The sequence below is a fragment of the Chanodichthys erythropterus genome, chromosome 21, assembly GCF_024489055.1.
Source record: "Chanodichthys erythropterus isolate Z2021 chromosome 21, ASM2448905v1, whole genome shotgun sequence".
In the NCBI taxonomy this organism is placed as follows: Eukaryota; Metazoa; Chordata; class Actinopteri; order Cypriniformes; family Xenocyprididae; genus Chanodichthys; species Chanodichthys erythropterus.
In genome coordinates, this window is record NC_090241.1 from 15833141 (window position 1) to 15859633 (window position 26493).

The window sequence follows — 26493 nt, forward strand, 5'->3', positions numbered from 1 at the left end:
ATAATATATATATATATATATATATATATATATATATATATATATATATATATATATATATATATATATATATATATATATATATATATATATATATATGGAAATGAAACTATATAACTATAAAATATTGAAAAAAGGATATTAAAATGATAAATGATATTAAACATACAGCAGTGACATAAAGTGATGTCCAGCATATCACTCTAAAAAAATGGTGCTATATAGTACTAAAAGTGTTTTTTTTTTTGGCTCATAATCACAGGGGAACCACTATGCTGTATAGCACCAAATCTTGGTGCTTTGGTGGTTCTTCAGAGGTTCTTTGGGATGATTGAAGTGCTATATAGCACTGCTACTGTATACAGAATCTGTTTAGCTCCTGTATGGTTCTTCAGCGGTTCTTCAGTGGTTCTTTGGGATGGTTAAGGTGCTTTATAGCACCACTGCCGTACAAAGAACCTGTTAAGCCCCTTTAAAGGTTCTTTAAGAGCCAAAGAACCACTGTTGGTGCTGTTTAGCACCATTTTTGATGAAGAAATAAAATGTGATATGGCACCTCTTATGGATTCTACATAGCATCATTTGACAAAGGTCAAAGGTTAGTGATATATATCACTTTCTTTTAGAGTGTAGGAAAATTACCCTTTATTCGAATCATTACAGATTTGTTAAAGATTTTCTAATATTGCACTTGCAGTTGTCCTTGGAGTCCATTTGTTGAAACATGCCAGATTGTGCAAACATATTTTTTAGCCAGGCTGTCATAAAAAGAAATTATGAAAACTTTTAAAAACAAGAGAAAACCTACAAAATATTAATAATAGTGTATGCTTTTTTCTGTGAGCTTTTGTTTTTCATAGAAAATAAAAACCTGTTGCTGTAATTTTTTTTTTTTTTTTTTTTTTCATATAATTTTGTCAGATAAATACCATAACCAAGTTTAATGTTTTGTTCTTCCCTCGTATGGTTTTATCAAACTTGTAGGGTCATTAAAAACAAATCCCCAAACTAATGCTCTCCATACATTACTGTATATATATATATATATATATACCACTAGCAAATCATTTACAAATAATTCTGCCATCAAGATTTTTTTTTTTTTCATAACAAATTTGCTTGTTGCTTTGCTTGTTTCCTTGTTTTATACAACACACTACCCTTCAGTTCACTGTTCTATACAACATACTCTCAAACTGAGGTGCACTCAAAAAAATAACTTGTTGGTCTAACTTAATTCATTTATGACACCCATTTCCACACAGTTGAACTGATTTATTTGAACTTAAGCTAGGTTAATTGTACTAATGAGTGAAATTCATCCTAATTGAATGAGATCACACCAGTTTCATTTGACGTATTCTGTGTATGTTTCCTGAACATAATTCATTCTTGTTGATCCAACCAGTGCTTTTTTTTTTTTTTTTTTTTTGTTACCATCATGGTGAAGATGTGCGCTTGTGCTTAGGTTTTGAGAAGCTGTTGTACACAGACATACATGTTTCATGACCATTGAGAGGGGAAAAGCTGATGACCATATGTAGACTGTGTAAATTTTGTGCTGGCCCTCAAACTAACTTATTTATATTTCTATAAAAACTAAACTAAAATAACACTTATTTATATGCTAAGTAACATTTATAGCATGCAACTAATGTTCAGATAAAGAAACTTCTCATTATTGGCTTGAGCACAGTTCATGCTCGTTGAGAACAATATAAATTTGTTTTACGTAGCCACCTAGAGCCTAACCACAAGGTCTACACTTCAGCATAATGGTAACCTCAAAAAATCGACATAACATAAACTCTTTTAAATGTCAAATATAACTGAACTTCAAACTTTAAAAGGTATTTCCCTTTACTAAAAAACACATTAAACAGCACTTAAGTTCAACATTTACTGTCCCAATCTTTCCCTACGCAAAGCATGCTGGGAACTAGAAATCCACTGCCCAGGTTCAATCAATGCAACATAAATGATTCATGTAGTCCCAACACAAATGGTTTAGGTTGACCTAAAATTTTGCAAATTTAATTTCATTTAACATAATACAATTGAGTGCGAATGCCAATTAAGAAAAAAACTAAAGATTTGTGTTGGTTCAGCTTATTTTATTTAAATAAACTGAACAAGCAGCTAGAATCATTTTTTTGAGTGTGAGTGTAAAGTTCCCACAGGTACCAATAGAAGCTAAAAAGGAAAGAATAGAGTTCCTCATTTCCGCCTAGACAGGACAAAATCAGCATCCTGGTTCTGGTAAATATTGCTCTATGATAGATCCCCTGCATCCTACTGTATCTGCTTAACTGGGCCACTGTGTCGGGGGCAGCATATAAAAAGGAAGCACTTACCGTTGAATGTTGTCACCATTGTTCGACTGCTGTTATTTCCTAAAACGATCACAGCAGGGGGAGTTTGGCCTTATTGTTGTGGGAGGGTGGGATGTGGATGAGAGGACTCTGGGCTCACAGGAGAAGGCGCATGGGGGATATTGGTCCCCATCAATCAGAGACTCGACACAATGAGCGTCGACCCCCTCACGGTGTGGGAGTCTATCACAGCGGCCGATCGCACCGCAACAATGGAGCAACACCTGTTTCCTTGGCAAAGCTCGGGAGCAACCTTCCTGTACAGGGCTGTTGGAAATATGATCAGGAGAAGGAGCTGAGATGAACCTTCATGCTGGGTCACAGTGGGAAAGTGAATCAGCTGAGATGAAGAGAGCATCTCACCAGACATGCTGTTGGGATCTGAGGTTTTATAGCTGAGGTTTGATCTTAAATATGGAATTTGGTGTCCAGTGTTCATACTGAACATATGGCTCAAACATTTGTGCTGTATCTGGTATTGTATTGTGTTGTTTTGTTCACTCATTTAATGCTGGGTAAAAGGCTAAATCTGAATTTCATGCTTATTATTACAGTCAAAAAAGTGTCATCTAAATTTTGAATACACCATTGCTGACTCAGGATAAAGTGCTTCAAGAATTGCATTTCACTCATTCTGTTCATAGTCTGTGCACTTCAAATGTCTATTTGCTTCACATAGGAAGTTTGCTGGGATTGTGTTTGTGTTGCCCAGATGAAATCATCCTCTCACATAAGAGGATGTGAACACATCCTTTTACGTGTCAACAAGGTCACTTCCACATTTTCAGAGGTTGCAAAATGAACAAAGGGCTACAGGCATTTGACTGACTGACGGCTGCGGGTCATTTGTTTTGTAGCAGTTTGATCCTTTATTATGACACTAATCAATATTATGCCACCAGTGATGTAAAAATGATCTAGAACAGTGCTTCTCAACAAGGCCCTCAGCAATCTAACAAAGGGGCTGCAGGATGACTTATATATAAATTATTAATAATATATTAAAATAATATAACTATTCATAAATAAAATATAACTAATATAATCTGAATTAAAATCCTAAAAACTGAAGAATGCAACTGAAATCTGAATATTTTCCCCTCATTAACTTTTTATTAAAACAGTTGAAACAAAATGAATCATGGTTAAATCATTTAATAAATCAATACCACCTGTTAATAAAAAAGTTTGAAAACAAGCGGCTTTGTCGTTACTACAGTAGAAATAATATTTTAGCCTATATAGTGGGAATATTGTGACAGTGGGGGCCTTTAAGTCAAAAAGGTTGAGAACCACTGATATAGATGACAAAAACATGTTGAAGACATGTTTTTAAATAAGAGGCTTAAAGTTTTGGCAGTCAAAAATGCAATGAAGCCCATCATCTCAAACCATCTAGTCAAGTACAAGGCTGAGTAAAAAGTAATACGAATACGAACATCAAGATTTTTTTTTTTTTTGACTTGAGACCACACTTGAATCCAAGACTCAGTTTCAGTGCGTGAGAACAGGAGTAGTTTAATGGGTGAGTTTAACATAGAAATAAGAAATTTGATACAGGAATTAAATTCTGTGTATTATATGTCTGTGTAGAAATATAAATAATTTATAACAATTATCCACATTTAGAAAAATCCACATTTCACTTTTGGGTTTTAATTTATTTTGCACCTGGCACCTGTTGATAAAGGTGCAACTTCCTGTTAAATTAGTCAATTAAATATAAATCATATGCAAACAAAGTTTGGGCCATCTCACAACACAAACCAGCTTTTTGTTTACCGTTGTAATGGAAATGGCAATCATAAGTTCAGTGATGAATTAGTTCCTTCCAGGCAATCTGGTAATGCTATATTAGAGCTCCATAAGGTCATTAAGGCTATATCAAGCTGTTCCCACTCCCTTGCTCACAAGCCATTGTTGTGCTCGATAGCAAGTGACTTGACAAGTAACTTGTAACATTAACAATATGTCTGAGGATAACCTTTAATCAGAGAATAGCTACATAAGGTTTCGTTTTTCATCCTGGTTACTTGTTGTGCTTGAGTTCTCTTTAAGTTTTCTTAAGTTGCTTAATGACTGGCAAACCAATGTGTGGGTTTGGAATTAACTCTTGATTTCTTATGAGCTAACACCAGCAATTTCCCCTCAGTGACCACAATATATATATATATATATATATATATATATATATATATATATATATATATATATATATATATATATATATATATATATATATATATATATATATATATATATATATATATATATATATATATATACTACCAGTCTACAGTTTGGAAACATTACTATTTTTAATGTTTTTGAATGAAGTCTCTTATGCTCATTAAGGCTGCATTTATTTCATAATAGAGACAGAAAAAAACTATAATTTTGTGAAATATTATTGCAATTTAAAAGTATGTTTTTTTATTTTAATATACTTTAAAATATAATTTATTTCTGTGATGCAAAGCTGAATTTTCAGCATCATAATTCCATCCTTCAGTGTCACATGATCCTTCAGCAATCAATGTAATATGCTGATTTGATACTCAGTTATTATCAGTGTTGAAAACAGTTGTGTTGCTTAATTTTTTTATTTTTTTTCTGGAACCTGTGATACTTTTTCAGGATTCATTGATGAATAAAAGGTTAAAAAGAACAGCATTTATTCAAAATACAAATCTTTTCTAACAATATAAATCTTTATTGTCACTTTTTATCAATTTAACACATCCGTGCTGAATAAAAGTATTAATTTCTTTCAAAGAAAAGGAAGAAAAAAAATGACTGACCCCAAACTTTTGAACGGTAGTGTATATTGTTACAAAAGATTTATATTTTAAATAAATGCTGATATTTTTTAACTTTTTATTAATCAACGAATCCTGAAAAAGTATCACAGGTTACAACATAATATTAAGCAGCACAACTGTTTCCAACATTGATTATATTTCAGCATATAGATTTCTCAAGGATCATGTGACACTGGAGACTGGAGTAATGATGCTGACAATTCAGCTTTGCATCACAGAAATAAATTATATTTTAAAGTATATTAAAATAGAAAACCATCATTTTAAATTTTAATAATAATAAACAATATTATTGTTTTTTCTGTATGTATTATGAAACAAATGCAGCCTTAATGAGCATAAGAGACTTTGTTCAAAAACATTAAAAATAGTAATGTTTCCAAACTTGTGACTGGTAGTGTATATGTGTGTGTATATATATATAGGCCTATACATATAAATGGATTGCTGTTGCATAATGATTGAATTTTGCACCTACATGGACAAACATCTACGTCCTGTCTGTTTTATTAGATCAGAAAAAGCCCCTCACATCAAATAGGAAATAATGAAATCATCTTCATCTATTTTCAACACTGTTCTGCTTTTACACTGTGTTGTATGTGATTGTTTGACCTTTAGAAGTTGTGCATATGGAGTTATTAAGCCTTAAATTAAAATGTAATTAGCTATTATATTAAAAAATGTATTGCCTATAGGCCTATTCCGATTAAATATAGGCTAGACTTGTTTACATTTTCGAAAAGCTTCATTTAAATCATCAACTCATAAAACATATTATCCATCATTCAAACATTGCGATTATGTAAACGCCTTTTCTAAAATAATCTCCTTTTCATTTTTCGTTCCATAATGTTATTTATTTTAAACGTATATATTCCTTTGAAAAATAGCTTGTATTACAAGCACACAGCTCATACATTGTGCGGTGAGCATCTCAGTTTATGCAAATCCACTTTATGACGCATGACGCTCAATGGGCCTCGCGCTCAGCGTGTTAATGCAACGTGAATGATGTTTGGTGAGTGATGAGTTTTGTGTATGCGTTAGACAAGTGTTTACAAGAAGCTAAGTGAAGCAAAAAGCTTTACTACAGTTTATCATCTAAAATATATTGGTGGTTTGGGCTTCGAGATTAATGACTCAGAGTTAATATCTCTTTGAATGTTCGCTTCATGGTTTGGGGGATTTTTGTTTTGGTATTGGGGAAGTTTACTCTGAAGTAAAAATACAGCATGTTTCTAAAATGAACCACACTTACGTTACATCCAGGTTGATGTACTGATATTGCCTAATGACCTAAAAACCAAAGCAAACAAACAAACAAACAAAACGAATAGTTAAAATCTATCCACAGAAACATATGTATTACAACCCTGCCGTTCACAGAACGGGTTTTTGCGTTTAAAAACAGGAGAATAAGGCAATTAGAATTAAAAAAAATAAAATAAAATAAAGTTAGTTTTTTTTAAACGATTAACTTAAGCGCTTTTTACGCGAGCGCAACAGTCCAAAACGAATGCCAAAACGCGTTGTGTGTGAACTGCCCCTAAAAGCGGCTTAAAGGGATAGTTCACCCAAAAATGAAAATTCTTTCATCATTTACTCACCCTCAAGTTGCTCTAAACTTGTATATACATTTATTTATTATTCTGTTGAACACAAAGGAAGATATTTTGAAGAAAGTTTGTAACCAGGTCGCTTTGGGGCACCTTTGACTTCCATAGTAGGGAAAAAAAAAATACTATGGGAGTCAATGGTGCCCCAGAACAGTTCAGTTTCCCACATTCTTCAAAATATCTTAAATCATTATCATTATCGTAATGATTCCATCTATATCTCTGTCACTTCTGCACTTTAAAAACTGTTAATGTCAGCTAAAGTTTAAACATTTAATCAACTAGTCAAGTTATTGCGCACTGCAAACTTTCATTGGTCACTGACTCACTGGGAGGGAAAAAAATCTACAATATGGCTTCTTTGCATTTAGGGAAATTAGTCTGGTGGAAGAGAAATATTTTGTGATTACTTTACTCCTCTGTTTAGCTCTATGTAATTCTAGGTTTTTCTATTATTCTTGAACTCAGCATTGTTTAAAATCCTGCGACAGGTTGCATTAACTGCTAAGACTAGTCTTGTTAGACTAATTTTTTTCTTCAAGACTGGTCATAATTTTTTAAGGCTTTATAGAAAGGTAGATTGGTCTAATTTAAATCCAAAAAGTAAAAGCCATCACAAATTGCTAGTTGGTCAGACTAGTTCTTAAGACACAGTCTTAACTTAGCGGATATGTTTATGCAACTGGTCCTTGTGGTTGTCTGTTTTCAGACAACATGCTACGTAATGTTGTTTATTTAGATGGCAGGTGCCATATTTTTAACAGTAAATGTCAGGAACTTTAAATGTTATCAGGAAGAAAAACAAACAGTAGGCACTCGTGCAATCCCCGTAATAATCCCTGAACACGATAGTTCCCTTGAAATTCTCTCACACCGGGTAGAACATTTTCCTAAACCTCATTATCATTTACAGACATGCAAAGGATGCCATGTGTTTACTTCCCTGAAAGACACAAGCGTGCGTGCGTGTGTTTGTCTATGCAGATATCATTAACAGGAATGGAAGACATTTTATTACACATGCTGCTACTTCTTTCAGGTTACACAAGCTGTGTTATTGGATATTGAGGCCAACTGAAACCTCTAGCATAAAAGCATAACATTTGTCTTTGACTGATCTGATTAAAATTCTTTAATTTAAATATAAGGAAGCCGCTCAAATGTATTATGTAATACTTTCTTGGTATTGTATTTACATATCAGATGGAGGTCACGTACTGTGGCCTTTTGTTTCTCTATTTCAGAGTTTTACAGCTTCCTTTATATAACTTTAGTTATTATGTTTCTTTATAGTAACAGTAAAAATGCAGCACACCTCGTGCACAGAGGACCGGATCCAGCACGCTCTGGAGAGATGCCTGGATGGACTCCGGCCATCAGAAAGCCTGGCACAATCCTGGAGCGGTAAGGCCACCCCACTTACTCTCTGCTGCTGATGGGTCGCTTTTGGTTGACATCACTGTTTTCATTTCTTTTCTTTTTTTACTTCTGTTTTGTAGAATTTAAATGTGTGCTTTTCCTTTCTCAATTCTCCTTATTGGGGTTCAGTTGAGCTTATGTTGCTGACAGGGATATAGGCAGGATTTGGTATTTAGGGTGGCCTGTTAGCTAATTGTAAATTGGCTTCTCAGTGTTAATTCATGCAAATAATTCAGTGACATGACTTCACCTAATAATGTATTCAAAAATACATAAAAATGCAACGCATGCATATTGTGACATAAATACACCTCTGGTCATGTTTTTAAATTTTTAATTCAATTTTGTTTTGATATTTTTTCAGGGAGAATAGAGTACAAAGAATAGGCTTATCCTGAATTCTTCAAAAGAAAACCTTCTTAAAGGGATGACATTTCTGTCATCATTTACTCACCCTCAAATTGTTCCAAACCTGTATGAATTTATTTCTTCTGCAGAACACAAAAGAAGATATTTGGAAGAATGTTTGTCACTAAACAGTTGATGGGCCCCTTTTTTTCATAATATGTAAAGGGGGCCCATCAACTGTTTGGTTGCCCATATTCTTAAAAATATCTTCTTTTGTGTTCAGCAGAAGAAAGAAATTCATACAGGTTTGGAACAACTTGAGGGTGAGTAAATGATGACAGAATTTTCATTTTTGAGTGAACTATCCCTTTAAGCAGTTGGGCAATTTGTTTTTCAAAGAAAATTTTATATATATACTTATTAACTTAACTTCATTGCTTATTTATATTTTCCCCCATCAAATCGTGGTGCAACCAACAAGTCACGTGATGCAGCCAACATTCAGAAACAAAACAGGAAATAATATTATAGACAGAGGACCCATGCAGATTATCATGACTGTGTGTCAAGGTCAATAAGTCTTTTAAAATACCATATAAATTGACACTTTTATGATAAGGCAAGGAAAATATAGAATTTCATTTTACTTGATTAAAACATATATAATTTTTAGATTCATTCAAAAAAATTTTTTTTGAAGATATTATTGAAGTTTTATAAAACCATATGAATCCAGCATACATATAAGTACATAAACAAGAATTTGGTACGTTTGAAAAGGTTTTCCTTAATCGTGAACACACTTATTTGCTATCGACCCATATATTTCTATGACTGGATTGGTGTAAATGCCATCTGAGTGGGCATGCGTCTACATCAGCCCACCCACACCTGATTTTAGCATTTAATTAGCAACAAAACACAATTTTTTCACTATAAAAGCATTTTTTAACTAAACGGCCTCAAAGATGGCATGATACATAGCTGTGATAATGTTGTTTGTGTAAAACATTCTGCATGGTGTGACACTGTTGATAGATTCAGAGAAAAGATGTTATTCTCAGACACTGTTCTATGTATTATTTGACACCTTCAGTTGGGCAGGAAACTGAGATGTATTTGTCCTTCGAGTAAAGTAGAATTGGTATCAGGCACTGCAGATCTTTAGGAAAGCTTTATGTACTCAGCTCATGTTCTAAATATCTGTAGTTTTGAGGTTACACGCAGTTCTGTCACTAAACCCGTATGATCTGTTAACGCTGCTGCTCTCAATTTGTACACCGCAGTGAGTATGTTCTTCTCAGAATTCTAACCAAAGCTGCACATCACTGTTTAGCACAGGGAACCCGTTGACCCTAAACAGCGTAGATGTCAGGGTAATACTCGGTCTATCGTGTAATTAACCAGTCCTTCCCTGTCTGATGTGTGTGTTCTGATTGATCCTTGCCCTTTTATGTGTGCTGGATTCATTTGGTGATATTTGGGTTGTGCAGTGGTTACATGCATATGAGGGACTTGTTTGATAATATCATCTTCATCTGAGGTATAAGTCACACACATTTGTGCCAGTTTCACAGTTAGGGTTCTTATATGTGTATATATATATGCATGTTTGTTTGTTTGTTTTTGCAGCTGGTTGGTGTATGAACCGCTGGAGCCTAGAAGAGCTGGTAAAGAGAGACCCAGACAATTTTCTGATTCTACTGCAACAAATTCTCAGAAAAGCCAAAGAGGTGAGTACGCATGTAGATACACCCCTAACTACGCTGTATACTACACCCGCATAGAGGTGATATTTCTGTCACGTTTGTGTACTGTCTATGTCCTCTGTGTTGAGTGTTCATCTCTATGCCCCCTAGTGGGCTCTGCAGGCTGTGACAGATAAGATTCTAATCTAATCTATGCAAAGAAATTGTTGAAGTTTATAAGTAAAGGTAGCCTACAATATGGAAATATTTGTTGTTTAAAGTTATTTATTTAAATAATGAGTCAATACATCAGCAGTTGTTCTTTCTTGCCCTCCCTGTCTGTGTCTTCCCATGATTCACTGTGGTAAGCCTATTATAAGTGGTTTTCATGTACATGCGTCACTCAAATCCATTAATAGAGAAAAGTTGCTCCGGCTACTTTTGATATGTGTATATTGTTAATAAAACAAGAATCAATATTGGCTTGGCTTCTCAGAGATGTGAGAACTGAGGGATTTGAAATGTTGTAAGAGCAAGAGGATGGTGTTTTTATTACTCAACATGCAAGTAAGATATTTTATTGAATAGATAAATTGCTAATATGTAAACATGCCATAACAGAGTTCATTGTAAAGCATTTTCTATTGTGAAGGGTAATATTCATCCACACAGTCATGCAGAGCCGAAGCACAACCAAAACAATGTTCTTCCGCAAAATGCATGCAGTTTTGTTTTGAACTGCTAGAGGGCCAAAAGTTACATTTAAATTGACCAAAATTTTTTATTTTAGATGTGATCAAGAATACAATGTAAGTTTGTCTGTAGGTGGTATGTCAATTTGCTAATGCTGTATATCTTTCTCTGCTGTTTTAGGTTCAACAGGAGTGTCATTACGAGCTTGTGGCCCCCTTGGCTCTCATGTTTGAGTCCACACTCCTGCAGGTAAAGTGTCATGGACACTGGGTTGATAATTCTAGAACAACTTTACCAAAGCCTTATATTCAGAAACTAAGAATTACATATCTAATTTTACTTCTGTTCTGTAGAATTTGTTTGTGCGTTCTTTGTAATTTCCTCACTGGTTTTCAGTTGAGCTTATGTCCCTGACAGGGATGTAGATATAGATTTGCTTTTTGGGTGGGCCTCTTAACATATTGTAAATGGACTTCTCCATGTTAATTCATGCAAATAATTTATACACATATGAGTCGGTGATACAACACTCATTTTTGTCTGCATCTATTATTAAAAACTACATAAAAAAGCAATTCATTCATACAGTGACTTAAAAACACCTCTTCTATGATGTGGATGTTTTTTATATTAATATATACAAATATTATTGTCTTATTAAAAGTTTATTAAGTATTTTGGTGTGTGTGTGTGTGTATATATATATATATATATATATATATATATATATATATATATATATATATATATATATATATATATATATATATATATAATATATATATAATATATATATGATTCATATATTTTTTTTTCAGTCAACTAAGAATTATCTAATTAAAAAATAAATTTGACACTTTGTTACAAAGATTGCTTTAAGTCTCTCAGTTTGGGCTTTATCTCATTTACCTAGAAGCTAATGTTAATGAAATCACCTAAATGTCTGTCTTTTCTTTGCAGATGCCTCTTTGTCCATCTAATGGAGAGATTCTGACAGAAGCTTGTGAAGTGTTTCATGGCTTCCTAGCATGGCCTGAACCCTACTGCAGTGTGTGTCGTAACCTGCTCTCCACATTACATCAAGAGCTTAGAGCTCCAGGTAGCACATTGGCATCAATTCACACAAGATAAACTTTTATTAGTCACCATCAGGCAACTGACTGCCTTAGTAAGGACCAGCTAGTTAACCTTGTCCTAATCTGCTAATTCATTGTTTTAATCAAGAAAAGTGCAGTGACATACTGCCCCTCAGTGGTTTCAAGAAGCATTGCAATTATTTTCAAAACAAGTGCTACACTTGTTTATCTGTTTTAAGAGCACTAGTAGTACCTTAACAATTACTTAACACACACTCTAACGTCAGTGCTTTCACTAAGATTTTGATTTGTTACATAATATTAAAATCTGATGAAGTAATGTGTTCCTTTGTGCATTTGCTTGTATCAGGAATTTCATACCACAGACTGGTAAGAGAGGAACAAGGCCTTGCCATCTCCACTCAGCGTTCTAAGATCATGTGAGTGTGTTTCCACAGAAGCAGGAGGAAATCCTGTTGTGTCAGTTATTGCTCAGCCCTTTGTGGTTGCAGTCTTCACCTCTCTCTTCCTGTGTCAGTTCTTGGATATCCAGAATTTAATTGTCTTATTATAAGTATGTTTTAACATGTCATTATGACATTGGCCACAATATCACAAAGAATTACACAGCTAAAAGTAAGATTTGTTATAACTAGACAATTAAGGTTACTTTTTGATTTGACTATTAAACTAGTAATCAGAAATCTGTTTGAAATCTCTTTGTGTGTTCACTACAAAAACGTACCTTGGCAGCATGGTAATACAGTGCACAGCATAAATGAGTACACCCCCTCTGAACAAATACAAAAGATGTATTGTCTTAATGATCACTAATACAATTCATGGAAAGATGGCAAAACTAAAATGTATTAAACATAATAAAAACTGAGAAATATATGTCATTAATAGCCATAAAATAAGTAAATACACCCTAGATTTAATTCAACAAATGTATAATATTCTAGTACTTAGTATGCCCTCCATAATTTTGAATATACTGCTCTGACCCTTGTTGGCACGGAGTGTACAGTTCATGACAAATTGTCACATCTGTCCTGTTTAACTCCTGGATGATGAGCTCCTTAAATACCCTGATCTTAATGGGGAGTGTTGCTCCACTCGTCACTACAGAATTCCTCACAGGTGCTCAAGAATGTTAAGATTGAGTGCAATACATGTCCACAAAAGGTTTTTCACCTTGGGAGAATGAATATCCTCATTATCATGTTGAGAAAATTCCCAACAATGCAGGGAATGAGGAAAGGGTAACATCATCTGTTTCAAGTTTGTGTATTAAATTACACAGTGGTGTGGGAATTCATAACAGCATTGATAAATCACAACTCCCTCACACCTTCAGCACTCATACAGAGCTTTACTACCACTGAACTTTACTGTGGGATCCAGGCACTTCTCACTGTACTCCTCCTCTAGCGACACCATAACATTTTGGATGCAGTTAGATCCAAAACGATTGATTTGGTCTCATTAGTCCAGAGTATTGAGTCCCAGAATCTATATTTTGTAAATATGGGCTTTGGAAATGGCTAACTGACTTTATTGTGCCTTGGCTACAGTAGGTAGTGCCAGTGAGAACAACAACCATGCATGTCATTTCTGCAGGCTGAATCTTACTCTGTGAGATAAACAGTCCCTCTTTTCATTGCTTTTGCTGGCTCTGAGACACTCGCTTGGTATTTCTCCTGCTCACTGTCTAGCAAAAAAATCCCTCATCACTAAATGAAAGCTTAAAATGAAGGCCCAGGGGCCTTGTCACAAGTCCATTGTTTTTGAATTTCTGTGTTACTTTTGCTATATTTTCACATTTAAAACAATGATTTGGCAATCCTCTTGTACCACTGTTCTCTTTTGTGCTAAGAAATAAGTCTCCTGACAGTTCTCTCCCAAGTGGTTCCATTGTTGTCTGTATTAAGTCTGAGAATGATTCAGGGGGCTATATAACACTTTTAATGGTCAAGAAATTACTTCTCTTTAAATGTTTTGGTTCAACATACTTACCTGTTGATCGAACATTGCCTTAAACTTACACCAGGAAATTTTTATTTAATTTCATTTAGTAACTTTTAGGAGGGTGTACTCATATTTGCTACACAACATTTTATCACCTTGATAAGAAAATCTTATTTTCTGGAATAATTTTGACATGCTTCTTTGGTAATTGATTAAGCAGCCTTGCTGGAACGTTATCTCTAAATAACCTCTAAATGTCTTCTAAGTAACTGAGTAATTGCTGACTTTCAGAAGTGTCAGAGGGGGGTGTACTCATTTATGCTGTGCACTGATTAATTATATATATATACATAATTATAAGGACATTTTCATTGATTTTTGCACAGTAAACTATTCTGTTGTTGTGTTATTTAAATTTAAATTCAGAGTAAAATTTGGGTCATGAAACAAAACCAGTTGAGAAATACTATAATGCACTACCATTCAAGAGTTTCTGTTTGTTTGGGTTTTTTTTTTTTTTTTTTTAAGAAATTGATACTTTTATTAAAAAAGGATGCATTCAATTGATCATAGGTAACAGTGAAAACTTTTACATTGTTACAGCACAACTTTTGTCAACATTGATAAATTAATGTTTCTTGAGCACCAAATCGGCATATTTGAATGATTGCTGAAGGATCATGTGACATTGAAGACCGGAGTAATGGCTGCTAAAACTATCAGCTTTGCCATTATTAATCATATTAAAATAGAAAACTGTTATTTTAAATTGTAATTAAATTTTACTGTAATCTTGCATAAAGAGAATTTCACCGTTTGCAATCAAAACTATTATAACAAGCTTTACCCATTCATCCACTCAATACATCTATTTCTTCTCCATTAGCCACTAGTAATATTTTACAGTATTAAGGTTTTACTGTCTTTTTGGTCAAATAAATGCAGCTTGGTGAGTATAAGGACTTCTTTCAAAAACACTTAAAATGAAATCATATTCATATCCAAACTTTTGAATGGTAGCGTAGCTATGGCAAGAGTGTCTAGCTGAGTTTAGCTCAAAATCCTAACCAAACACAACCGAACAAGGTAATTAAGGTGTTCAGAATTACTTGTAAATTACAGGTGAGTTACATTGTTGTTGTTATACTCAAATCAAATATGCTTGAAAATAACAATTATAAAGCTCTTCAGTGGACACTAATGAGGTGTTTTCTCAGTGTTTTCTCAATGTTTTCTGATGTTTTCTCTGTTGCAGTACGGTGTTGTTGATGAACCCGGCTGAGGTGCCTGCTGAGTTCCTGTCTGTGGCGGAGCAGCTCAGTGGAGCGGAGGTCTCACAGAGAGAGAGTAGCTTTACACTCATTAAACACAGCTTCCAGGCAGTGCTCGGAACTAAATATCCACTACAGACTATCAGCAGTGCTCTACAGGTACCTGTTTTAATGGGCTCCGAAAGACTTGAGTTGATACAGAGTGAACGAGTGCATCAGATTATGACTAAGTGTGTGAAGTGTGGGCGTATCACTTTGTGGGAGTCAGGAAGTGTGTGATCTAATGGGGGGAGGGGGTTGATAACTGGATGTGTGACCAAATGACGCATATGTGGGTTGGTGGGTGGCTAATGGAGAAGAAATAGACGGATTGAGTGGGAGTAATATAGGGGTGAAGCTTGTTATAATAGTTTTGCTTGCAGAACAAAATTTTGTTGAAATTTATGTGAGATAACTTAGAAGTAATCTCACATAAGAAGTTAGAATCAGAGGAAACTGCATTTGAAACACAGTTAAACATTCATCAAATGCTGACTTTAAATGACTTGCAACTACAGAAGAGGATATATGACTGAGTTGGTTCCTTTTCAGTGCCTTGGTGATGATGAGTTGGCACAGATCCTGTCCTCAGTGAGTGACCTTCTAGAGTCTGCAGCGGCCATGACGGATATAGCTAAAGCTCGGGAACATGTAGAGGGTGGTCTGGAGGCGCTGCGAGAAAAACTTGGCATACCAGCCTCCAATGGCACGATGTCGGATGGTACAGTCTCACTTACTACTTCTAGTCCACCTCACAAACCCTAAAGAGACAAAGAAAGATTTCACTTTCTAAATCAGTGGGACGGGGTCCGCTAGGGCGCTTTCAAACTTCCATGTGGCCCCAATCTTAGAATTATTTAAATTCAGTTATATTAACATAATCTTAATTTAAATGCTTTCATTATACCATCAACTACTATTTACTAGCTATCAATAATTTGAATGAAGTATAAGATACTGTACATACACACATGGATTATGCTGCATCATAGACTATCTGGCCCAAGTATATGGAAACCTTCTGTTTAAAGCATGTGGCTATTTCAGCCAACATCTCAACAAACATTTTAGTAGAATTGCAGAATGACAATGCGCCTGTTCGCAGAGCGAGGATTGAGGATTAAAAATTGAAGTGGTTTACTCACATACTCTATATGATGGGGGAGAACTTGACTGGCTTGCTTAAATACCAATCCCACTGACCACCTGTGAGATGAATTAGAACCTCAGCTGCAAACCAGGCTCCATTACCCATCACATTACATTCTGTTGATTAAATAGGATCAAATCCCTGTAGCCATGTTTCCCATAAGAATGGAAACTGTTATAGCAAACTCTCTATTAATGCCAATGGCTATGAAATATTTTGGTCATACTTTTGGCCATTTGAATTTGTGGTTCACATCCTATAGGGTTTCATGGTTGTTGCTTGGTGACATGCTACTCAATTTGTCTGGGCAGTGGTAGTACATATTACCTGGCACCGACTCTTAGAAATTTAACCAAGATGGATGGCCAACATGAAGCAATAAAACTGATGGCATGATTTTTCGGCTTGGGAAACAGTGGTGTGTTGGGTTTGGAGTGGGCTGGTGATTAATGAGAAAGTCTTTGTTGTGTTTGTGTCACTAGGGGTTCTTCAGACACTCAGCCTTCCAGCAGCCAAGTGCTACACCTTCCATTGGGACAAGGATAATTTTGGTAGGACACTGAATTCAAGCCATTCCCATTTTTTTTTTTTTTTTTTTTTTTTTTTTGCCATGGCTTATTCAATCATTTGTTTGGCTGTTTTTGGAATTATAAACATTAGAAGATTAATTTCCAGTCACTTTAATTTAGTTTAAAATATCATTAAGGGGTTTCATGAGTTGGAAGTTAATCCTCCAGCTAATAATGACCCTCTGAGTCATGATTTTCCATCTTGTTTTTTGCTAGATGTTCTAAACGACCTTCTAGACATAGAGTCTGAATCGACCCTATCTCAAACATCTGAGGGCATGGAGGAGGAGGATGATGTTGACAATGTTGATGTGGAAGATGATGAATATGATGACTTGGAGGGGTTTGTTTCAAATGGTTGCACTAACTATCGGGCATCAACTTTCTCCACTGTCTCCTCCCTTTCCACTGCCTCCAAAGACTCCATGTTCTCCACACTGTCGGTCGCCTCCTCCGAATACTCTCCCCTCTCTACGCTTTCATCCTCATCTCAAGCTTCGGGCACAGATAGTGACTTCTGTGAGGACGCAGAGGAGGACTGTCTGAGCACAGCGTCAGTGTCCAAGGCCAAAACCACCGCACGACTTTCCAAGCGCCTCTCACGACTCTTCAAACCTCGTAGCAGCAACCCTCTCTGTCGAGCCAAGAGCCTGGGCAGCCCTGAGGCTAAAGATTTAGTAGTGGTCGTCCGCTCGAAGAGATCCAATTCTCTGCCACAGCAGGTACGGCTACGGAGCTCTGATGCTGGGTTCCCAGTGCCCCCCCTCTCGCAGTTGCAATACGTTTGCTACAGGAGAAGACCCATTCTGAGTAGTGATGATGAGGAAGGGCCAGCAGGGGCCACTACGCTCAGAGTGGTGGTGTTTGGGGCAGATCATGTGGCAGGGAGGGTTGCCCGTGCCTATGGCAGTCTAAGGAAAAGAGAAAGAGACTGTCCGCACCTCACCAAAGCTTTCAGGATGAAGTTTTTCTTTGTGCCTGTAAGGAGGGATACAACTCCAGCCAACTCTTCTTTGAAGAACTCTGGTTCTTCTCTGCAGCTCTCAGCAAGTCCACTGAAACCAGCCGTCTCTAGCATTGTGAGTGAAATTACAACTTTACTTTGGTTTTTGCGTGTACATTAAGGTATGCGTATAGTGCCTTTGTAAAATAATTTTGCCATCTGCATAATATGCCTGTAGCCTACTTGTGGGAGGGGGTTCTTGCAATTCTAGTTAAAAAAAAAACAAAAAAAAAAACAAAACAATTTTATCGTTAAAAACATCTGGAGAAAAATAGTGCAGACATTGGACAACGATAAAACTTACTAATATGCTTGTATCTACTGCCTGTGTTTGCGCACACTATCAAATGGTGTTTATTAAGCTTTCAGCTGCATTCAGAAGTTTTTGTGTCAAAACTGAAGTATAATTTGGGCTTAAGGCTTTGTTCATCAGGCATTAGGCTTTAGAAGCGACTGACTGTCTGCAAAAATCTCATCCATTTGTACAGACGCATATACGCTGCAGCTAAATTGTCACTTCTCTAATTCCCATTCTGTACACAGAATTTTACTGGCATGACAACACATTCAATGACCAAATTCACTTACAAAAAAAATAGGTAGAGACAACTGAATTTAATCTGCAAAGTGTGTGTACAGAACCGATCTGAACAACTAGTTTTTAATGAAAAGTACATCACATTGTGTGCCTCTCTTCTCCAAACAATTCACAGGGAGAGAAGTATGTCTTGACTCCTTTGTAAATTTTGTCGCAAGTGTGTTGCTCTACACCATAGCTCTCACCAGCCCTGCAGTAAATGCAACTACTAAATTTCCTATGATCAAAAGTAGCAAACAACAAATTGCGTAAACTTTTGTCATTCATGTTTCTTGCATGTAGCCGCAAACCATTGCTGTAATTTTCACTGCGTCAATCATTACAGTTTCACATGTGGTTCCTGTATTCCGTACATACTTGAATCACCAATTTAGGAGATTTACTCACGCATTTAAATGTAGTTATCACTCTCACAACTTTTAGTGTGTATGGGCCATTGCTTAAATGGACATCAAACAACATCTATGATGGTGTTAAAGGGTTAATTCACCCAAAAATGAAAATAATGTCATTAATTACTCACCCTCATTGTCGTTCTACACCCATAAGACCTTCGTCATTGCTGTCTATAGAGGCCTCACTGAGCCATCAGATTTCATCAAAAATATCTTAATTTGAGTTCTGAAGATAAACGAAAGCCTTACGGGTGTGGAACGACATGAGGGTGAGTAATAAATGACATTATTTTCATTTTTGGGTGAACTAACCCTTTAAGCTGATCTAGCTGGTATCCCAGTCTGGCTAAGACATTCTGGTCTCTCTTGATGGTTTTAGGCATTTAGGCTTTTTTCAGCAGGTGATGCTGGGACCAGCTACATACCAGCTTAGCTAAGTTGGGAGACAGCTAGACAAAAAAAAAAAAAAAAACCTTAAACCTAAGGTTTCAGCAGGCATATGGATGTAGATTTTTGCTCCTGGTCTAAGCTAAGCTTTGATCCCTAATAAAGTCCTACATGACTTGTACACACTTACATGTCTAAACAAAGATGATTTTGTCTTCATTCATTGTTAAATTGATAATAATTTATCGACAGGATCTTAGTGTGAATGGGACGGAGGACAGCACTAATGACATAGCTAATCTGCTGGGAATGCTGGATCCCTGGTATGAGCGTAACACTCGGAGCCTGCTGGACCTGCCCGTTAATGTGGTGTGCCAGGTGATACTCTCACGTCCACACAAACTCATTCACATGAACAGAGAATACAGTCATATCCAAATAATCAGTAAGAAGAACAAACATCAGTAAACCTTTCATTCTATGGCAAGCAGTTTTTGGCAGGCTCACACACGCACACACAAAAAAAACACATCCCATAAAACCACTCATTTGAGGAACTTGCATGTGTGAAAGTGTGTTTTGAGTTGTTTTGATTATCACCATGGCCAAAAAAAAAAAAAAATCTGATCAAATGACTGACAAACAGTATATATTTAAATCAAATGTTCTTGCCTTAACAGCAAACATCGAAGATTGATTCAGACTTGTCTGAGGGCACAGCTGAGGAGCGTTTACCGATATTTGCTGACCTGGTTCTCTATTACTGCCGCCATGCCGCCCGCCCTGCCCTCATTCAGCTTTATCAAGCAGAGGTGAATAAAAACAAGCCATTTCCTCATTCTCTGGCAGTTTTGGTCATAGATTTTAAAGTTGTGCCATAAAAGTTGCATAGACTTTTTAGTTATTTATAAATCTATAATTATAGCCTGTCAGGCAATATGTGGAGCATCTTTCTGCAATGGGTTCTGTGTTTTTTAAAAAAGTGTTTTTTCACTGCAGAAATTGTTTAAGACATCATGTTCTATGATATCTACATACATTTTTAGATGTTTCTTGGTTTCTTGGACAACTACAGTATTTCATTCATCTTTTCTGGATTGTTTTGTAACTTGTCTTGCATCTTATATGACCATGATGCAATCCAAAGGTTTCACAAAAGTTTCATTCTTATTCTTGACTATAGTTGACACTAGCTGGAGGAGAGAGACGGACTGAAGTGTTTATTCATTCTCTGGAGCTGGGCCACACAGCTGGTACAAGAGCCATCAAGGCCATGGGTAAGTGTGAACAAACATCATATCAGTTCAGATGTTTGTATCTATGAATGGCCAATTTCACATTATTTGATGATGTTTGCTTAGTATGCTTTCCTTTCAGAAACGTTTTTTCCCCCTTTGGGTTTATTAAAGCAATCACCAGGACAATATTCCTTTCTAAGCACATATACACAGATGAGCCAAAATATTATGACCACCTGCCTAATATTTTATTGGTCCTGTACGTGCTGCCAAAAACAGCGGCGATCCACCAAGGTTCTATAAGACCCCTGAAAGTGTGCTGTGGTATCTGGCACCAAGACATTAACAACAGATCCTTCAAGTCCTGTAGTTATGAGGTGAAGCCACCGTGGATTGAACTTGTTGGTCCAACACATCCCACAGATGCTCAATTGGATTGAGATCTGGGGAATTTGGAGGCCAGAGCAACACATTGAACACACTTGTGAAGGGTTGTGCCTGTTCTGCAACAATGTTTAAATAGGTGGCATATGTCAAATTTACGTCCACATGAAAGGCTGGACCCGGGGTTTCCCAGCAGAACACTGCCCAGAGAATCACACTCCCTCCACCGGCTTGTAATGGGCCGGAATAATGGGCATTGATTACAAAAACTAATTTGTTTTCTTACCATCTAATCTACCCAGTCCTTAAAATGTGGCCTTGCTAGGAGATGATCAATGATATTTACATCACCTGTGACTGGTCATAATGTTTTGGCTCATCAGTGTACATGCTCACTATTTACACTGTTTGCTCCTGTTTCTTTGCTATCTAGCAACCCTGTAAAATCACTCTTTCATAATTCTGTCTGCATATAGAGATCAAAGTGGAGCATGACATTGTGTTGAATCGCTGACACAAGTTATGCAAAATGCGTTTAGTGTGTTTCTCTTCACATGTTATCACTGTGCAGCTTGCTATTGTCTGCATAATTAACTGAAGTATTTTTTTTGTAGTAGCAGATCTTCCCTTCTCAGAAGTTAAGTTATTTTAGAGCAACAGAAGCAGCTTTAAATTCAGACTAATCAAAAATGTTTATACGTCATTAAAAAAAAAGGAAGAAGAACTTTTCAGATCCTGTTATAATAGCTGTATTGTGTTTTGCTGTAGTTAATGTGATTAACTTGACTTCTTTTCTAAAGAATCAAATCTTTTTATTATTTTTCAGGGGCTGCCAGTAAGAGATTTGGCATTGATGGAGACCGTGAGGCTGTTCCCTTGTCACTGGAAGTGACTTACAACAGAGTAAGATGAACAATTCCAGTGTTTTGATTATTATTATTATTATTTTTTTTTAATGACAATCAATTTTAATTTTAATGTAAGTAATCCAATTTTCATTCATCCTCTCTTTTTTGTCTTTACATTTAGATACATATCAGTGGCAGAAGTCAGAAGACAATGTCAGAAAAGTCCTGCACCTCCATAAACCTGCTAAAAGCCTGCAGGAATCCTGAGGAACTAGGTAGAAAATTACACTGAACTCACTATAGACAGAACTTTTAAAAATTTACTTTAATGAGGAATGATAAACAAATTTAAATTTAATGAAATGATGAATGAAATGAATTGATATGCTTATGGACTGTAAAATCCAACTGAGTGCAACTATCCAGATTCTGGAAAAAAAACTAAAAACATTCATTTTCTCCATACGGGAATTCATTTTTAATTAAAACTTGAGCTACGAGGATGTTTATCATTTGTATATGCTTTGTTGAACCCATCAATTATTTTAATTTATGTTTTAAATAGTTGTGTATACACATATGTTTTAACATATGTTTATTGTTCACTTTTATTTTGATTGTGATTTGCAATGCTTAATGGGATTGTACCTCTTCACAAATTATCTCATATATGAATATTTGCTTGTACTGCATTCAAATGCAGCCAAGATATTCCTTTTTTTTTCCCCCCGCAGGTTTGATTGTTAGTGCATTTAAATCTAAATCAGCCAAGTCACAAGTGCTTCATTCATTTCTTTTTCTTTAGATTCTAAAATGGAGTGCCTTCATTTGACAATGACAGAAGTGCTGAAGAGACAGAACTCTAAATCAAAGAAAGGCTACAATCAGGTGAGCAGGAAGGAAGTATGGGAGAAAACTGAGCTGCGGTTTAAACAGCCCGAAACAAACTTAGCGCAAACACCTACAGTTACTTCTCTCATGTGGTTTCTGCAGCGATGTATAGCAGTCGACAAACAACAACATTTTTTTTACCAAGAGCAAACATCTTGGTTTTTATGTAACTGTTTCTATACCAGTTTACACGACATGGCTCTTGTTTTTACACCTTTGTGTTTTTGGTGTCAGTCGTACTTTCACTTTTACAGTGACAGTGGTTACTCTTTGGTTCACTTACACCACACACTGACTGTACTTTATCTTGTTTTGTTATCATTTGAAAAGAAAATATACTGTTTGTTGCAAATGTTTGAAAAACAAACAAACACTCAAAACACCATTAACAATGCTCTTTCATACTCTCATAGATTAAGCTAAAATGTTTATGAATATGAAAGTTATTCAGGAGTTTCATGTAACAGTATTTTAATGTTTTATTTAGATAATGTTGTTTTCTAATAAAATTTTGTTCGTATTTCAGCAACTGACCACCACACAAGTAAAAGTGGATAAGGTTCAGGTTAGCGGAACTTGCAACACCACCTTTGCAGTTTGTCTGGACCAAGATGAGAAGAAAATTTTACAGAGTGTGACCAGGTACAGTTTGTTTTTGTTTGCTTTTTATGCTAAAGTTTCACAAAATATAAATATAAGACTTTGGCATATATATATATATATATATATATATATATATATATATATATATATATATATATATATATATATATATATATATATATATATATATATATATATATATATATATATATATATATACATATTTGAATTATTTTCTGAAGGCTCATGAGACATTGAAGTCTGGAGTAATGGCAGCAGCTTTGCCATCTTAAATTACATTTAAAAAATATATTAAAATAGTAAACAGTTATTTTAAACTATAATGATATTTCACAATATAAGTATTTCATTCTTCATTTTGTTTCGACATTCTTTGAATTAAGCCAGCAGAAAAAAAAAAAAAAAAATCGGAACAAAATCACGAAATGTCAAAGGCGGAAACTAGCATATGTCATTGAAAGTGAGTCAGTGACCATCACTGAAAGTGAGTCAGTGACCATCACTGTTTGTCACAAAAAAACAATAATTCCATTGTCATAGCGACACTAAAAATGTTTGTAATAAAAATAGTTTTGTGGCCAACAACTAGTAACTTTTTCAATGCGCTCACCATCGGCAGCTGCTTTTTGGACACTGTGTATTAGTATTTGAATGTAAACTCCATTGAGCACTTATACAACCCAAAATATATTCTTTCTTTGCAGGTGTGAGGTATCAGTTTGTTATAAGCCAGATAGTTCAACTGATTGGACGAAAGGAAGGGTGTTCTCATCTCAAACCCAGCCTCTGCATCCAACCTTCTGCTCTCTTCTTTGCCTCCCTGTTGCCACTTTCAGTGGACCTCAGCCTTGAACACAGAGATCAGGCTTGAACCCAAAACTCCAGCCTAAGAAACCACCAGTTTTCCACTTTCAGTTTCAAACTACAGCTTTGTATATCAACTCTCTGGGCAAAAGATAAGATACATATTTGGGTAAAAATGCTCTTTTATTACATTATATGAGCATCATGTCTATATGTACATGTGGGGTTGGTTGCTTCAAACTTCTGAGATTTGAATAATCAGATCAGAAGTTGTTGTTTTTCCTAAGGGTACATCCTACTGAATATAATTCGGTAGACAAACTGAGACAATTTATGTGGACTTATGACTAACATTTGTATCAGGTTATGAGACAAAATCTGAGTCATCCTTAACCAAGGTTTGGTATGAATGGGATGTTGTTATTACTGGATTGATTTGGAACTGGGCCTGTCCTGGCTCTTATACAACCAGTATGGATTTGTAACTACCAGAATACTCTTGTTAATGAACATTTTAACCAGCATCCAAATAAGCACTGTGGACAATGTAATAATGTGTTTGTATATATGACGTAAATATTTTTTTGTAGTTTTAATTACAATTCTCAGGAAATATGTATATTCCTTTACAGTCTTTCCTTTTTAATTGTTTACGTAAACCCATTTCGGTCTGGTCAGAGAATTGAGACAGTGGTGCCTTAGATTTTAGTCCTTAAAAATCTAATGTATTCAGTGATTATCTTTGTATATACTTGTCTATCCTCTCCTGCTGTTTTGTTTTTGGTGTTATGACATTAACCTGCCTGGTTTGAAAACCCCTTATTGCAGTTTAGTCAGTTGGCCAACAGAGGTCCTTATAAACCAATTCTTGAGTTGTACCCTGTGGCCGCTGGAGGCTGAACAGTGGTGAATAAAAACCAAGACTGTTCAGTCTGTATGCTGTAATACTGGCACAGTTTGTAATTGAAATAATCATTTCTTTCTTGCTTGCTTTCTTTTAAACCACATGTATATTTATAATCTAAAACGATCAGTATAACTGTCAAAACAATCATTTTCTCCTCTGGTTGTTTTATAAACACTTAAAATTGTATATATTTTAACAAGATTATCAAGCAGAGGTGTACAATGTACATATGTATGTGTTTTATATATATATATATATATTTTTTTTTTATATATATATAATCATTTTGAGCAAATTGGGGGATTTTACTCTCTCTCAGGGCAGACTGTTTTTAAATAATGTCCATATATCGTTTATTAAACTTTGTAGATGCATTCCATTTGTGATCATACTACATTTCATTTTGTTGTGACAGCATGCTGGAAAGAGTGTTGTGGGTACAGACCAGTGCTACTGAAATGTACACTGTTATGCAAAATGTCTTTTTAAATTATTTTGTGATCCTATAGCATCTCAGAGAACTAAAGCGGTACTTTCCATGTGACATGTATATTCATAAGGTGCATTCAATGTCTTTATATTTGTACACTGTAACATGTCAAATTAAAAATATATTAAATAAAACCCCTTTCAAATGAAATTATTACTCACACTAGTCACACAAGTCAGTGTGTGTATATGGTTACATAATGACTAACAATGATTATATTGGCAATTGTCAGAAGTCTGTCCAAATCACATAGTAATAATGTTTTATGCTTTACACGGATGTGGTTTTTAATATGACTGTCATGACATTTTAAATGCTTGCTTTTGGTTTTTCAACTGCCCTACAGTTTGTAACCATTCTTATGATATATCAGGTTAAAAACTAAACAATGACACCTCTGTCTGCTAAAACAACAGTCGTTCATGTTCCTGGAGAAGGGCAGTTTTGCTCAGGGTGTTTATGAACTGTTAGTCTGTTCAAGATGTTATCAAAGATTGTAAAAAAAAGGTCACAAGATGACTGGCTATGAAAAGAAGGAAAAACAGCCATTAAGTAAAAGCCTGAATGTGCATATAAAATAGGATTATGTCAGTTAAATACTCCCTTTGTCAATATGAAATAAGATCATTCTGAAAAGATTGGTAATGGGTCAGCTCTGGATGCCTGTATTCATTTATTAATACATTTATTAATGTAGCTATCAGCATGTCTATTCTTCTTAAAAAATACATAGTAATAGTAAATTGGTCTCACAAAACCTGTAAATAACATGTAAGGGTCATATATCACTCTAAAATCAAAAAGGAATAATACGGAATTAGATTTTACTTAACGAATATCATGTCTGTTTTGTGATTTTGTTTCAAGTTTATGTCTTTTATTTTGAA

At 35.2% G+C, this 26493-nt stretch overlaps 1 protein-coding gene across 1 annotated transcript in view; it reads left to right on the forward strand.

The window, feature by feature from the left end:
- Positions 1 to 25738, forward strand: part of pik3r5 (phosphoinositide-3-kinase, regulatory subunit 5) — a 29186-nt gene extending 3448 nt beyond the window's left edge. The window contains exons 2-18 of the mRNA XM_067373779.1: positions 8107 to 8217; positions 10213 to 10313; positions 11142 to 11210; positions 11922 to 12060; positions 12408 to 12477; positions 15264 to 15438; positions 15871 to 16039; positions 16951 to 17019; positions 17254 to 18116; positions 19673 to 19798; positions 20101 to 20232; positions 20604 to 20697; positions 21869 to 21945; positions 22072 to 22165; positions 22696 to 22778; positions 23308 to 23423; positions 24110 to 25738. Coding sequence (XP_067229880.1) covers positions 8118 to 8217; positions 10213 to 10313; positions 11142 to 11210; positions 11922 to 12060; positions 12408 to 12477; positions 15264 to 15438; positions 15871 to 16039; positions 16951 to 17019; positions 17254 to 18116; positions 19673 to 19798; positions 20101 to 20232; positions 20604 to 20697; positions 21869 to 21945; positions 22072 to 22165; positions 22696 to 22778; positions 23308 to 23423; positions 24110 to 24257 — 2625 coding nt within the window. The 5' untranslated portion in view covers positions 8107 to 8117 and the 3' untranslated portion in view covers positions 24258 to 25738. The remainder of the gene's footprint in view (positions 1 to 8106; positions 8218 to 10212; positions 10314 to 11141; positions 11211 to 11921; positions 12061 to 12407; positions 12478 to 15263; positions 15439 to 15870; positions 16040 to 16950; positions 17020 to 17253; positions 18117 to 19672; positions 19799 to 20100; positions 20233 to 20603; positions 20698 to 21868; positions 21946 to 22071; positions 22166 to 22695; positions 22779 to 23307; positions 23424 to 24109) is intronic.
- Positions 25739 to 26493: the final 755 nt, after the last annotated feature.